Source organism: Dendropsophus ebraccatus, chromosome 11 (assembly GCF_027789765.1).
Source record: "Dendropsophus ebraccatus isolate aDenEbr1 chromosome 11, aDenEbr1.pat, whole genome shotgun sequence".
In the NCBI taxonomy this organism is placed as follows: Eukaryota; Metazoa; Chordata; class Amphibia; order Anura; family Hylidae; genus Dendropsophus; species Dendropsophus ebraccatus.
Window position 1 is genome coordinate 53,276,958 of NC_091464.1, and position 13,556 is coordinate 53,290,513.

At 41.9% G+C, this 13,556-nt stretch overlaps 1 protein-coding gene across 3 annotated transcripts; it reads left to right on the top strand.

The window, feature by feature from the left end:
* The first annotated feature begins 1,641 nt into the window (after nucleotides 1-1,641).
* On the top strand, nucleotides 1,642-10,749 carry BCL7B (BAF chromatin remodeling complex subunit BCL7B). 3 transcript variants are annotated; one of them, XM_069944643.1, is made up of 6 exons: nucleotides 1,642-1,780; nucleotides 4,021-4,096; nucleotides 5,682-5,760; nucleotides 6,622-6,774; nucleotides 8,909-8,988; nucleotides 9,716-10,749. In XM_069944643.1, exons 1-6 carry the CDS (start codon nucleotides 1,689-1,691, stop codon nucleotides 9,803-9,805), a joined length of 570 nt encoding a protein of 189 aa, XP_069800744.1. In that variant the 5' UTR covers nucleotides 1,642-1,688; the 3' UTR covers nucleotides 9,806-10,749. The 3 variants fall into 3 exon arrangements, with proteins under 3 accessions (XP_069800744.1, XP_069800747.1, XP_069800746.1); XM_069944646.1 differs by having other exon boundaries at nucleotides 1,763-1,806; XM_069944645.1 differs by lacking the exon at nucleotides 1,642-1,780 and adding an exon at nucleotides 2,122-2,188.
* Nucleotides 10,750-13,556: the final 2,807 nt, after the last annotated feature.

Genomic DNA, 13,556 nt, shown 5'->3' on the forward strand with positions numbered 1-13,556 from the left:
GCTGTCAGTATTGCTGCAGCCACAGCGCCCTGTAACGTAGTGAGCCGGAAACCTGTCAGTCATAGCTCGCTCTGCTACAGTGACTGCAGCGCCCCTTGCTGCTGCCACTCAATTAACATAACTAACATTTTTCCCCTTGAATACCCCTTTAAGGCCGGATAGTTTTTGGTACACATTCTGGCTTGCATCACACGACAAAGTAAGAGGCAAAAAATAATTCAATGCTCCTTTTTTTCTATGGAATTCACACTAGTTATCACTGTGGTTGTGGTGGACGTTTTGGAGTGTGCACCTTAAATACAGGGTCAGCCATAAGTATTTATACACTCTGATCAAATGGAGGAGGTTGTTGATATCACCTTACCGTTTGTGGCATATTAGTACATGGGAGGGGGAAAACATTTGAGGCTGGGTGACGCCCATTTGCAAAGCCGCCATTTTGGATTCAATCTTACTTTTTTTAAAAGGAAAGTGGTCATGTGACACATCAAACACAGACAGATTGCACAAGGAAGACAATGGTGTGCTCATATGTAACGTAGCTTTACTCATAATCAAGTTATTGACGTTTCTTATTGTTACAGCCATTGACATGTCGCAGAGGTTAACATGTCATGTCCACCGGGAATTAAACGCAGAGCATTCGGGATCAGCTAAAGATGCCAAACACTAATGCTGCGTTTACACTGAATGATTATCGTTCGAATTTGCACGATAACGATCAAATTCGAACGATAATCGTTTGTGTAAACGCAGCGATCGATCAAATGACGAGCGAGAAATCGTTCATTCTGATCTTACATGTTCTTAAATCGTCGTTTGCAAAAAATTCGCAGATCGTTCCGTGTAAACAGTCATTCACCGATTTAACCAATGTGTGAGATAGACTTAAGTGATTGCAAAACGATTTTTCCATACGATATATCGTTCTGTCTAAACGCTGATCGCTATTAAATAAAAAACGTTACTTCGAAATCGTACGATCGGGCGAATTATCGCTCTGTGTAAACGCAGCATTACACATATTTGTAAATTACTTGAAAAACTCATCATCTTCTGCATGACTTGCGGCAAGTGGTGTATTCTCTCCAGTCTGACACAGTGCTCTCTGCTGCCACCCCTGTCCATGTCAGGAACTGTCCAGGACCATAGCAAATCCCCTTAGATAACCTCTCCTGCTCTGCACAGTTCCTGACATGGACAGAGGTGGCAGCAGAGAACACTGTGTCAGACTGGAAAGAATATACCACTTCCTGCAGGAGATACAGCAGCTGATAAGTACTGGAGGGCTTGATTGTTATATATTTTTTTTTTAAATAGGAGTAATTTACAGATCTGTGTAACTAACACCAGTAGCTGTGATAACTTTTTATTTTCACTGGAGTTCCCCTTTAAGTATCACAGTGCACTCTTGAGGTACTTTCTGTATCTTCAAAGAACAAACCTATCACGTGGGGTTACTGGAGTGTGAATACACCCTGTACAGAGCTAGCGGTTTCCTGGCTCCTGTTCACACACACATACTTCCCCGCTGGCTCATGTCAGAGAAGTTTGTGACTAACACGAAGCCCCCGCCCATTCATCATCCACACTCTCCACTAAATAACCACACAGCTTGCGTGACGTCACTAACGGAATGCAATAAGGCCACGCCCCTCCAGGCGTCACGCCGCGGTGTCGATAGGAAAATGTCAGGCCGTTCAGTGAGAGCCGAGACCCGAAGCCGGGCCAAAGATGACATCAAAAAAGTGATGGCGGCCATCGAGAAGGTCCGCAGATGGTGAGCGCTAGTTCAGAGTCCGTAATGTGAGCGCCACTACCGTACTAGGTGGGTGAGGGGAGACTCGCTCGTTTACAGGGGAGCCCGGAGCCGGCAAATAACTTGCCAAAGGGGAATCAGCCGATTGGTCGAGCGATTGAGTGACGCGACGAGCAGCCAATGGGATGCTGTCTCTCTGTAGCTGAGCTGTCACCGGCCCTGCTGTTAGTAGTGGCGGGGCGTGTCCAGGTGGCGGGCATCTGGTTGGAGGACGCGAGCAGGTTGGGGGGTTCCGTGATTGGATAAACAGATCACTGGGCGAAGGTTTGTCCTGTCAAAGTAATCCGCTGCGTGTGGTTGCCATGGAAATGGGCCAGAGATGCAAATGAGGGGACAGTATGGCCTCGATAGCGTTTGCATATTGATGACGTAATGCCATTTTTTTTCTTGGAGGGGATGGTCGTGGTGACCATATGGCTGCTGAATCCTGCACGAATGTTTAGTTGCTGCGCAGATCACGTTGACATTGTTGTGGCATACACATCAAGCATAGGATCCCCTCTGTAGGGTATAATCCCTAACCTTCGCAAGCCTTTGCTGAACTACATCTCCCAGCATGCCCAGAAAGCCTTTGGCTGGCCGAGCATGCTGGGAGATGTAGTTCTGTAAGCCACAGGTCAGGGAACTCTAAAAGTTTACTGTTTAGTATTGTATTATTAATAATAATAATAAATGTGGGGTCTAAGCTGTAGCGTCATGGAGCGGTGGTCTCTATGGGAGACATATGTATATTGATCTATGAGACAGCTCATAGGACCTCGGAGCTGTATTGCCTGGAACGTGTATAGCAGGGATGAGGAACTTCAGCTCTTCAGCTGTTGCAAAACTACAACTCCCATCATGCCCGGACAGCCAAAGCTAAAGCGTTGTAGTTGTAGTTTTGAAACATCTGGAGAGCTAAGGTTCCCTACCCCTGGTGTATAGTATCACACAGCCTTATAGCCTGCACCTGACATAAGGGTCCATTTACACAGAAAGATTATCTGCCAAAGATTTGAAGCCAAAGCCAGGAATGGATTTGAAAAGAGGAGAAATCTCAGGCTTTCCTTTGTGGCCTGATCTCTCTTCACAATCTGTTTCTGGCTTTGGCTTCAAATCTTTGGCATAGAGTTGGTATTGTCATGTATTGAAGCGCCCCAATGATTCATATATAATATTATTAATCTCCCACATGGAACACTACTGTATTACTGCTATAGTTATGACCAGGAAAGGGGTCCGCCAAGGCCTGAAGCTACACTTAGTCTCCCCCCGTCTTCATGGTTTTCTATGGAGAGAGGAGGGGTGGAGGAAGATGAGGCACATAACCGGACAACAAAGAGTTAATTTACAGCTACATCACCAGGATATCTCCTCTGTCAGCACTGACCTCTCTGACTTCTGACTAGCTGCTTTCACACAGTTCCCGCTGTGTAATCCTTTGTTCTCTGCTGGCGACTAATCTCCCTCCTCCCCCTCCCCTCTCCATGGAACAGACATCTTTTACAGATGTAAAAGAGTCGAGATTTCCTGATAATGATCAGTATATGAGAGAGAGGGGGGGGACCTGGGGAAAGTCTTTATGAATGCAGATAATAGCTCACGGAGCATACCAGACACGTCTGCAAAAGTAGCTTTACAAAGGGGAAAAATGTTTTATTATGCTGGAAGAGGGGCGGCAACTAGTCATCTGGGCTGCCCATGACCAGTCGCATCTTTCTTTCAGCACATGGCGCATGCATGATTGACAGAATGTCTCTCTCTGCCTGTCAATCATCCACACACTGTGCGCTGACAGGCAGTGAGCCATGACTTGTCTTGGGCGACTCCCCTCCCAGGTGACTAGTTACCGACCCTCCGCTGGCCTCGCACAGGGTAAAAAACACCTTTTTTCCCTTTTGTGAAGCTACTGCTGCAGCTGGTATGCTCAGTGAGCTACACAGCAATACTGTGCTGCTAAGAAATATATCATGCTGACTGGTTACCTTTAAACTTCCCCAAGGGGGGACAGAACTGGCTTCTCCTCCCCTGTTCTTGAGCCTTTTTCCTTTCCTAGCTAAAACTATTACCCCCTACTCTTCTCTGTGCCAGGGTCTTCCTGGCTGCCCTTTCTCTTAGTCCCCTATCCCTCATCCCTAGTTCTTTGCATACTCTAGTACAGTTCCTCCATTTACAATGATCACTTGATGATTTGCTTTATTATGTGTTATTATTTATTTCAGGGAGAAGAAATGGGTGACGGTTGGTGACACATCCCTGCGGATATTTAAGTGGGTTCCTGTTATTGATGGAAGAGATGTGCGTATACACAAAATGTTTTGTTTTTTTTAATAGCAAAATGATGTATAAATGTATAACTCTATCTATCTGATTATGTTTTGAGGTCACAGACTAATATGCTATAGAAATGCTTTATGTGCAGATACAGCCTCAGTAGCAGGATCTCCTGTGCTACACGCAGAAGCAGTTTACAGCTGCTAGGAGAAAAATCTGCAATGTCACATTTTCCACAGCGAACAAACAGGCTACAGACTCTTACACCACTGTATCATGTACTCCATGGGCACACTATAAACCATACTCCATCTGCATATTCCCAAGAGATATCCAAAGAGATTTGTAACCACTTTTACTGTTGGAGCATACATATAGGGAATTTCAGTTCTGTAATATACATGCCTTAAGTCACATACACCAATCAGCCATAATATAAAAACCACTTGGAGGTGAATTATTTATTATTAATCATTATACTTTTAGTAGTAGTAATTTTTCCCAATTGTCTGGAGGTACACTTTAAGCGTCACTGTTGTGAAATTCTTCTTTGCAGAAATCAATAGTCCAGGCGATTTTAAGAAACTTTGTAATTGGGTTTATTAGCCGAAAAATGCATTTTTATCATGAAAAAGCAGTTTGAAGCTCCCCCCCCCCCCCCCCTGTCTTCATTGTTCTCCTATGGAGAGCTAAATAAAAGAACAAAACAGGACAACAAAGAGTTCATCTACAAATACATCACCCTCTATTTCCTCTGACAGTCACCACTGACCTCTCTGACCTCTGATTACAGAGTTCACCCAGCTCTGTGCCTGTAATCCTCTGTTATCTGCTTTCTGCTGTCGGCTAACTCCCTCCTCCCCCCTCCCCTCTCCCTAGAACAGACAGAGTATGTCTGATGCAACAGGTCACAATTTCCTGATCTTTTGCAGTGAATGGAAAAGAGGAGGGAGGGGGGGGGCTGGGAAAAGGCTTTTTAAATGCAGATAATGGCATATTTGGCTAATAAACCCAATTACAAAGTTTCTTAAAATCGCCTGTACTATTGATTTCTGCAAAAAAATAAATAAATAAATACAACAGTGACTCTTTAAGACTACATTCACACATGGTATAAATGATCATGTTTATTAATTCAGGCCATAGGTAGTGTTAAACAACAGATGCTTGCGTGGAATGGCCATTGTTTATGCCACGTTTCAACATAGCCTGCTAAGGTCTTGTTGCAAAGTTCCCTAGGACACCTTAAAGGGGTTATCCAGCGCTACAAAAACATGGCAACTTTTCCCCCTACTGTTGTCTCCAGTTCAGGTGCGGTTTGCAATTAAGCTCCATTTACTTCAATGGAACTGAGCTTCAAAACCCCACCCAAACTGGAGACAACAGTAGGGGGAAAGTGGCCATGTTTTTGTAACGCTGGATAACCCCTTTAAGAGTTGTTGTGTAGTACATAGCTTCACCAACTTTTTTTTAGGGTCAGAGCTATTTTAGCACTGTAACGGTGACCTACTCGATAGGTCTTTTAAAGCTTTAATGTTCTTTATATCCAGTGTGTGTCTGGCTATTGTCACATGCATAAGTAATCAGGTCCTTCTGTATTTCCTAATAGAAGGAGAAAGTAAAAGGAAATGCCAATCTGGAGAATTCTTCATCCGCTGCCAACTCCTCACTTCTGCTGGATTTTCAGGGTAAGAGTTAGGCAAATCTTTGGAAAAAGAAAGATACTTGAGCCTTTTCAAACATTGGGGGAGATTTATCAAACATGGTGTAAAGTGAAACTGGCTCAGTTGCCTTTAGCAACCAATCAGATTCCATCTTTCATTTTCCAAAGAGTCTGGGAGGAATGAAAGGTGGAGTCTGATTGGTTGCTAGGGGCAACTGAGCCAGTTTCACTTTACACCATGTTTGATAAATCTTCCCCATTGTGTTTACAACTTCAGCCATAGCAACGCGCTCCTGCCTAGTGTGAATGGTGTTTTAGGAGAGCTGACCAAATTTGTCTTTTTTTCTGTATTGAAAAATATTACTAGAGAAATGTGGCCACAGGGCCTGGAGCAGTGTTGTTACTGTGTATACAAGTAAACATTAGCAGGCCTAGTAACACAGCACAATACAAGTCTGGAGTCCTATATAATATATATAATATTTTTATTACACAACATAACATTTAAAGGGATGTTCAGGCAAATGTATATACTGTTATGTTACACGAGTCAGCACTCCAAACTCCACTCTCAATATGTCTTTATTCCAGTGGATTCCACGTTTCACCCACGTTTCACCCGTTTTTGTCAAGGCTCTGTTGACACAACCTTTGTGGTTTACCCTGTACAGAGGCCATTAAGACTGCTGGACCTGTCCAATGACAAACACCAACAGCACCCAACAGATCCCATTGAGCTATGATGGGTTCTTTGTGATGTCAAAAATAGTGCTGAATTCTTCCCATCAAGTCTGATAGAACCACTGAGAATATCTGACTGTATAGGGACTTGTATAGTTCCATCAATAATCTCTAACATTCTATTCATTTATTTATTTCCTTCCAGATGAAACTAGTAACCAAAGCTCCTTATCAGATGTATACCAACCAAAAGTGGAAAGCAGCACCTCCAGCCCAAGCCCCACACATAGTGAGTCCCCAAGTCCGGTGCACACAGCGGACTCACAGCCCCCAACATTGGGACAGGAGAGCCTTGATGGTAAGGATATATGAGACCACAAAACAAGGAGAAGCATCTGAATCGCATTGCTTTACTGCCACAAGAGCGATGGGCGCTGTGTCAAAGACTATCAATTTCTTTTTTTTTTTTTTTTTTTTTTTTTTATACTCAGAACATTGTATAAAATGCAAATATAACTATATTGATATGCTGGATGTGTGTTTGCAAAATATGGGCAAGCCTTTACAATGTGTCAGTAATATCAGTATGATTGTATATTGGTCAGCAGAGCCATTTTTTGTTAACTCTTTTAGGACTTGGAAAGTAAAGGCTCTTAGTTTGTTAGGCAGTTAAAGTCATTTTAGTTTAGTTTTTTGTTTATTGGTGGGTTTGGAGCTGTATAATAAATGTGCATGTGTTTTGCTTCATTTTTGTTTTTTACAATTTTATAAGCTTTCTGAAATCCAGACTGTTATAAGCCAGGGTCTGCTACTCCATGTAAACTGTCATTTATGGGTTTTCTGTATTTTTTCTCGTATCCGTTTTACATGGATTAATGTACGTGTTGCGAAAGCTGCTTTAGAATAGTTTTCTATTTTGTGGCTATGTTCACACACAAAGGCATTTGCTTTTTCGGTTTAAAATGATATCCGTCATTTCAGCAATTGGCCTCAATGGAATGCATTAAAGTTAGGGGAATGACGCACCTCCAATGCACAAAGTGACGTTCTTTGTGCGGATGTCAAAATAATCATCATTTGCAAACAACGGACATTATTTTTTAGTTGTTCGTTCAGTTTTTCTTTTCTTTTACTGCCTTTCCTATTAAACTCAATGGACTTTTTTAAAGACTCACCCAAAAGGCCAATTAGTCCACGTAAACTAGAATAATGTACCAACAGCCATCTTTAAAAGACTCAACAGGAAAAAACATTATGGGAACATAGCCATATGGTCACTAACCTTTTAGTACACTTTGCATTAATTTATAGTACAAGCAAATATAAAAAAATAAAAAAATTCTGCATCAGAAAAAACCCTGCATCTCAGTTTAAAGTTTGAATCACATGTTCCCAATAAAAATAATAGGACCTGTGCTACACGTTTTCATTTATTTTCTTTTTGTATATAATAAATAAACATATGCCATGTGAACATGCGTTTAAGGCACATCATATAAGAGGAAACGGACTATTGGCTCACTGAGGGATCAGGTGCTGTGCTGCCCATAAAAGTTTGAGATCCACAAGACCCAGAGATGTAGCCCTTATGGTTATTTCACTTCTTGTATTGCTCTGTAAGGGTTTTGCAAGCGTGCTATAGCGATATGGGGAGCATGATCTCCTGTCTTGTTAATGCACAGTATGGAATCATAAAAGCTACAATCCTCAATTGCTCAGGGACAACTGAATACTAGAGATGGCACTTGCAACAGGGAAAACTGGGGAAAAATGCCATATACAAGTTAATATAGTGGCTAAAAATACTGTGATTTCTCATTTACACACATGGCAGCTTGTCCTGCAAAGTCTGCTAAAAGGTTAGTGATCGTTTAAATAAAAAAAAATATATATTTGATGTGTGTGATTTCTGCTACATCAGTGGTGAGGTTCTTCATACTAGACCATAGCTTTGTATTGAGGAGGCCTTAAGTCCGGGCCAAAACATAATATAAAATACATTGCAGGCAGGGGTAATATAATAAAGAATAAATACCCATCTCCATGCCTTGCAGTGCCACATCACTGCCCGTGCACCCTCATCAGCTCCCACTCCTGCCGTGTCACTGACTGGCTGAGCGGGCCTGTCCCGCCAAGCCCTGATGACACTAGGACCCGGGAGAAACTGAGAACACAGTTGTGGAAATCCCATTGAACTCAAAGGGAGGCTTATTCCAGGGATAGTTCATGCTGATTTTGCCACAAAATTAAATGTGAATTTCACCTGAAATCACTCAGTGTCCACAAGCCCTTAGTACAGAATGAGAGTAGAACATGGATCCGTATGCTTCTCCTGCCATCCATGGCATTTTTCAACCACCAAAGACATGAAGCCTTTTCCTGCCACTATCCAGCTGTGCTATATGATGTCTGAATGTCCCATTTGCATGTATTACTACTAGTTGGTAGTTTTGTGACTATTGTTTAGTAGACTCCCTGTGTATATTTTTCAGAGCCCTCTGTGCCTGCTTCTGAGGTAGCGGATGAACCCCCTACTCTGACTAAGGAGGAACCTGCTTTAGCTGCAGCTCAGGTACTGGCAAATTTCTCTTTCTACAGAGAGTCCTATTTTGGGTCATTTTAATTGAATATGTAGCATTTTTGTGCACAGTGATCATTTTTCAACACGGAAGATTTAATGCGTTCTATAGCAAACTATGGTGCTCTCTCTTTACATTTACATAAAACCCTAATGCACATTTTCTGCTTTTATTATGGCCACAAGTCCTGGCCCTACTGTGGCTGTAATGATCTTAACGCATCATAGTGATCTATCGTCAGTTTGGGCCATTAAAGCTGAGGTCCAGTCGGGACTTGTGGCCATAATGTAATTGCATTCATGGATGATTCTGATGTTGTATCGTAAGAATTATTTGGACCCGTAACCCTTCAAGTGAACGATAATTTTTCTCCTCTCGTCTGTGCCTTAGTGACTTAGTTCTAAAACCAGCTAACATAGATGTAGACAAAACTGATATAGTTCTGATTAGATGAGTGTTTTGTATATATGTTCTATTCATAGTAAACATTCACATTTTGCTACAGTGGAAAAAGTTTTCTCATTGAACCATTTAGAATGTATCCAACCTATTGAGCCACCTTATAATTAATCTTAGTAGGTGTGTGCTGAGCAGAAGGTTGATGGACACAAGGGTGTAATTGTACATGGTAGCAAACATTTGTACAAATAAAAACATTGCTTTACAAGTAAGATAGGAATCTTCACTGACTGATTGTAAAATATGTTCTTTCTACCCCAGATGGAAGATCCGGATGAGTCTGGAGCACCACCATTGAAGAGAGCGTGCCCCGATGTGCCTTTCCATCCCCCCACTGCATTGAAAAGCTAGTGCCAAATGAATATACATTTCAACCTTTTGCTGTGACAGCATTTGAAAGCCTTAGATGACAATGTTTGCACTGGAGGCTGGAAATTGTGCAATTACCTTTTAAAGGGAGGGAACGATAACCTGCCTCATAGAGGCCCAGTCCAGAATGCAAAGTGAGAGAGTAACATTCTACTCCATTACTCACATTCGTCATATGGTACCATATGGTACTAATGCTTGGGTCATTTCCATAAGATGCCCCAGCTTATTGTGCCATGTTCCTGCTTTTTGTCAGTTGCCCATTATTACATGTACACTGTCATGGCTTGCCTATTCTCATGTGAAGTCTGCATAGCATATAAATGCATTACGGTTTCTGTAAGGGATGATTCTAATGCCGTTAGATGGCTTTAATTTGATATATAAAGGAAATTATAAATCACATATAAAGCACATACATGTATAGAATATCATTCCCTACCGTATTGTAAAGGCCCCCAGACTGGTGTCATACACACAGAGGATTAGGGGGGAAAAGTTCCAATTTTCAAGCAGTTTCTTGTGACAAATACAGAAGTGGATCCATCTGGAAGTAACAGTATTTCTGACTTTGATTTCACTTCTGGATTTGCCTAAAGAAAAACAGCTAAAAAACAGCCTGTGTGTGTGATACAAACCATACAGCACTTAGGCAGGGAATGATCTTGGAGCACTTGACCGATACTACACACTCAGCTGCCATGGCTTTATTTCCATTAACCAGAAGAAAGAGGTTTTCCATACCAAGCACTTATAAATTATTCAATTTATAATCTAGAATTATGATGACACTGCTCCATTCCTTATAGAGAACTTCTATATTATGCTATGTTTATATTCCATGTTCTTTTCTAGTATTGAGGACAATGGATGTTGGATGTGTTTCATTACAAGAAAGATATTTTTAATAAATGAACCAACCTGTTTCCGGTGGTTTCTGTGATTATTTAGAAGTATCCTCAATATTCCCTGATCTAGAAAAGTCAATCATTTCAGGGTGCGGTACTGAGTGGGTTTCTGTGCCGTCCATTTTACTTATATATTGATTGTTGTGTTGGCTCTTCTATACTATCCTGGATCATCGCTTTGGAAAAATTGTCACCACTTTGGAACAGAATGGTGACGTCCACCAGAGGAAAACCCTGAATACCTGCAGAACCAGAGAATCAACTAAAGGAGGCACAGCATCTTCACAGGCCCTTTCATAGTCTTGTACCTAATATACACTATCCTTCAAGTTGAGTGCAGTTTCCTTATAGCTATGATAGTGGCTTACGGGTGCTGCATGTGTTTTTTGCTTCTGAGATTTATCAAACATGGCGTAAAGTGAAACTGGCTCAGTTGCCCCTAGCAACCAATCAGATTCCACTTTTCATTGCTAGGGGCAACCGAGCCAGTTTTCACTTTACACCATGTGTGATAAATCTCCCCCGTTGTGTTTAAAAGGAACCTGTCACTAGATTCATGCTGCTTGAAATACAGGCAACATGGAACACCGACAGGCTCCCTCATCACAGTGAGCTATGACGCAGTCATAGATGAAACATGGGCTGGGAACGGGACTCTGAGTTAGGGCCGTGTTAGACAGCCCAATGCCTCCTGTAAGCGAGCGCACTCTGCTAGATGAGCTTGTTTACTGGGCCTGTTATACAGCTCGATAATCACTTATCAGGGGCTGCACAGGCATAGTTAGCGATGTTTGTGCAGCCCTTTCCCTTAAACTTACCACTCCGCGGCCCCTGGTGTTCTTCTGCCCTCTGCTTGCTTCCCAAAGCCGACACTGTAGCTTCAGAGCAGGTCTCTTAACTGACTATAGCCAATCACTATTTTACGCAGCCATCAGCCACACATTGCTATTACATGCAGCGATGCATAACTGGCAGCCGATGAATTTAGGTCAGGACCAAAAGACGCAATCAGCCTATGATTGTTGTCATCGGCCGATTGTTGTCTCTATTACATGGAGCAATAATTGGACAATTCGGCCGATTATCATTCCGTGTAATAGGGCCCTCATTGGGGTGGTTCACTAACCCTGACTGACAGATTTGTGTACAGTATATTATAAGGAGAGATCTGTCAATCATGGCCACAATTTTTTTTTTAGGGTAGCATCACATACCGTATCGCAGATCTGCAATATGGTATGTGTGAAGCTACCCTTAAGCCTTTTTTCTTTTAAACCTATGGAAGTCTATAAGAGGAAAAACACAACAAATTAGGTGACCCCCCCCTCCCAAAAAAAAAAATGTTCCCATATAACTTAGCACTGGCCCCTGCAGTAAATGGCTCTAGACCACTGTAACCAGTGACGTGGATATATGGGCATATTGGTGTCGTGAAAACAAAGCCACCAAATGCCCCTAGCCATTCCAAAATGGCATTTTCTGGTTCTCTCATAAGAAAAATTCTTGTTGTGGAGGCAAGGTCTGAGCCAAACAGAAGCTGACATGAACTAGCCATCCTAAAAGTTCAAGTTGCTGTTGTTACATATATGCGTACAAATCTTCCCAGAAATACCAAGAATATCAAGAATATCTGTGGTCCAGATTCCAGTAAGTATCCAATTAGGGGGATTAGGGGATCAATAGATCAGAAGCTGAACTTCTCACGCATTTAGCGGAAATATGGTCACAAACTTCTCCCTGATATTTTCAGTTTGTGTCATTAGACGTGTGGATGGAACGGAATCCGTTTTGGAGATTTATGGATGTGGTCTTATTGGTAAGTATGGGGTAATAACAAGAAGAAAAGCTCCTGTATACCCCTTCCTGGGGGGTCATTAAATGCTTTTAGAGATAGGGGGCAAGGCTGGGGTATTTCTCCAGGATGCCTCTTGTCTCTTCCTTACACACAGAACCTGGAGGTAGAACTTTTCAGCAATTTCCCAACTTCACTTGAGTGCAGTGTCACAAATCTTGTACTGAGCAGATTGATCAATTAGAAATATTACTTTTAAATATTACTTTTTTTTTAAAAAAACATTTATAAGTATTAAAGTAAATTAGTCTTAGAGGGTGTTCCCCAAGAGCCCAGACTTTGCCAACCCCTCTCTGCCCCTTGTCTTTTTACGTCCACTCCTGCGCCTTTTATTGACAGCCACTACAGATATCTTCTCTTTACATGCTCTCCATTGAGGTCTGACACATGTGCCACCCCGAGGTTCATGTACAGAACCCCTCAAAGCAATCCTGGATTTATTATGTTCTACACACGGCCCGCAGTCTTGGTGGCTGAGGGTTATTTAGCTTAAAAAAAAGTGTTGCCCTCATGGGGATTTGGATTCATTTGGGGGAAACTGTGACTGGTGGGGGTCTGAGTGGTCAATCTCTCATCGGTAAGCTTCCTATGGATATATAATAACTTTTGGTGATGCAATATCCCTTTAAGGGGTGTATAGAGTCCACTCTAAGGGGGAGATTTAGAAGTCATTATGAGGAGGAACAATGGGGCACTGGCACATAGCAACCAATCAGGCCTTTTTAAAAAATGCTAGAAACAATCTAGTTGCTCAGCTTTGTTGCTATGTTTGACCTGCCAATGTTTTTTTTTCTGGGGATGTGCTTTTTATTGACATCTACTCATCTTAGTGTTTTACATATAATTACAGTTTAGTTTTTGTATAAATAAAAAAAAATCTTCCAACCTCAGCCTCTTGATTTTATTATCAGCTAAACACGTATCTGGGTGTTAGCAATAAACATTACAGCAACACCGACATTGATATAACACA

What these genes read in the sequence shown, in the direction of transcription:
- BCL7B (XM_069944643.1), top strand. Translation starts at nt 1,689, where the DNA reads ATGTCAGGCCGTTCAGTGAGAGCCGAGACCCGAAGCCGGGCCAAAGAT. An exon ending in CTGTTATTGATGGAAGAGAT is followed by an intron (nt 4,097 to 5,681) that starts GTGCGTATACAC and finishes ATTTCCTAATAG; the next exon opens with AAGGAGAAAGTAAAAGGAAA. An exon ending in GGGACAGGAGAGCCTTGATG is followed by an intron (nt 6,775 to 8,908) that starts GTAAGGATATAT and finishes TATATTTTTCAG; the next exon opens with AGCCCTCTGTGCCTGCTTCT.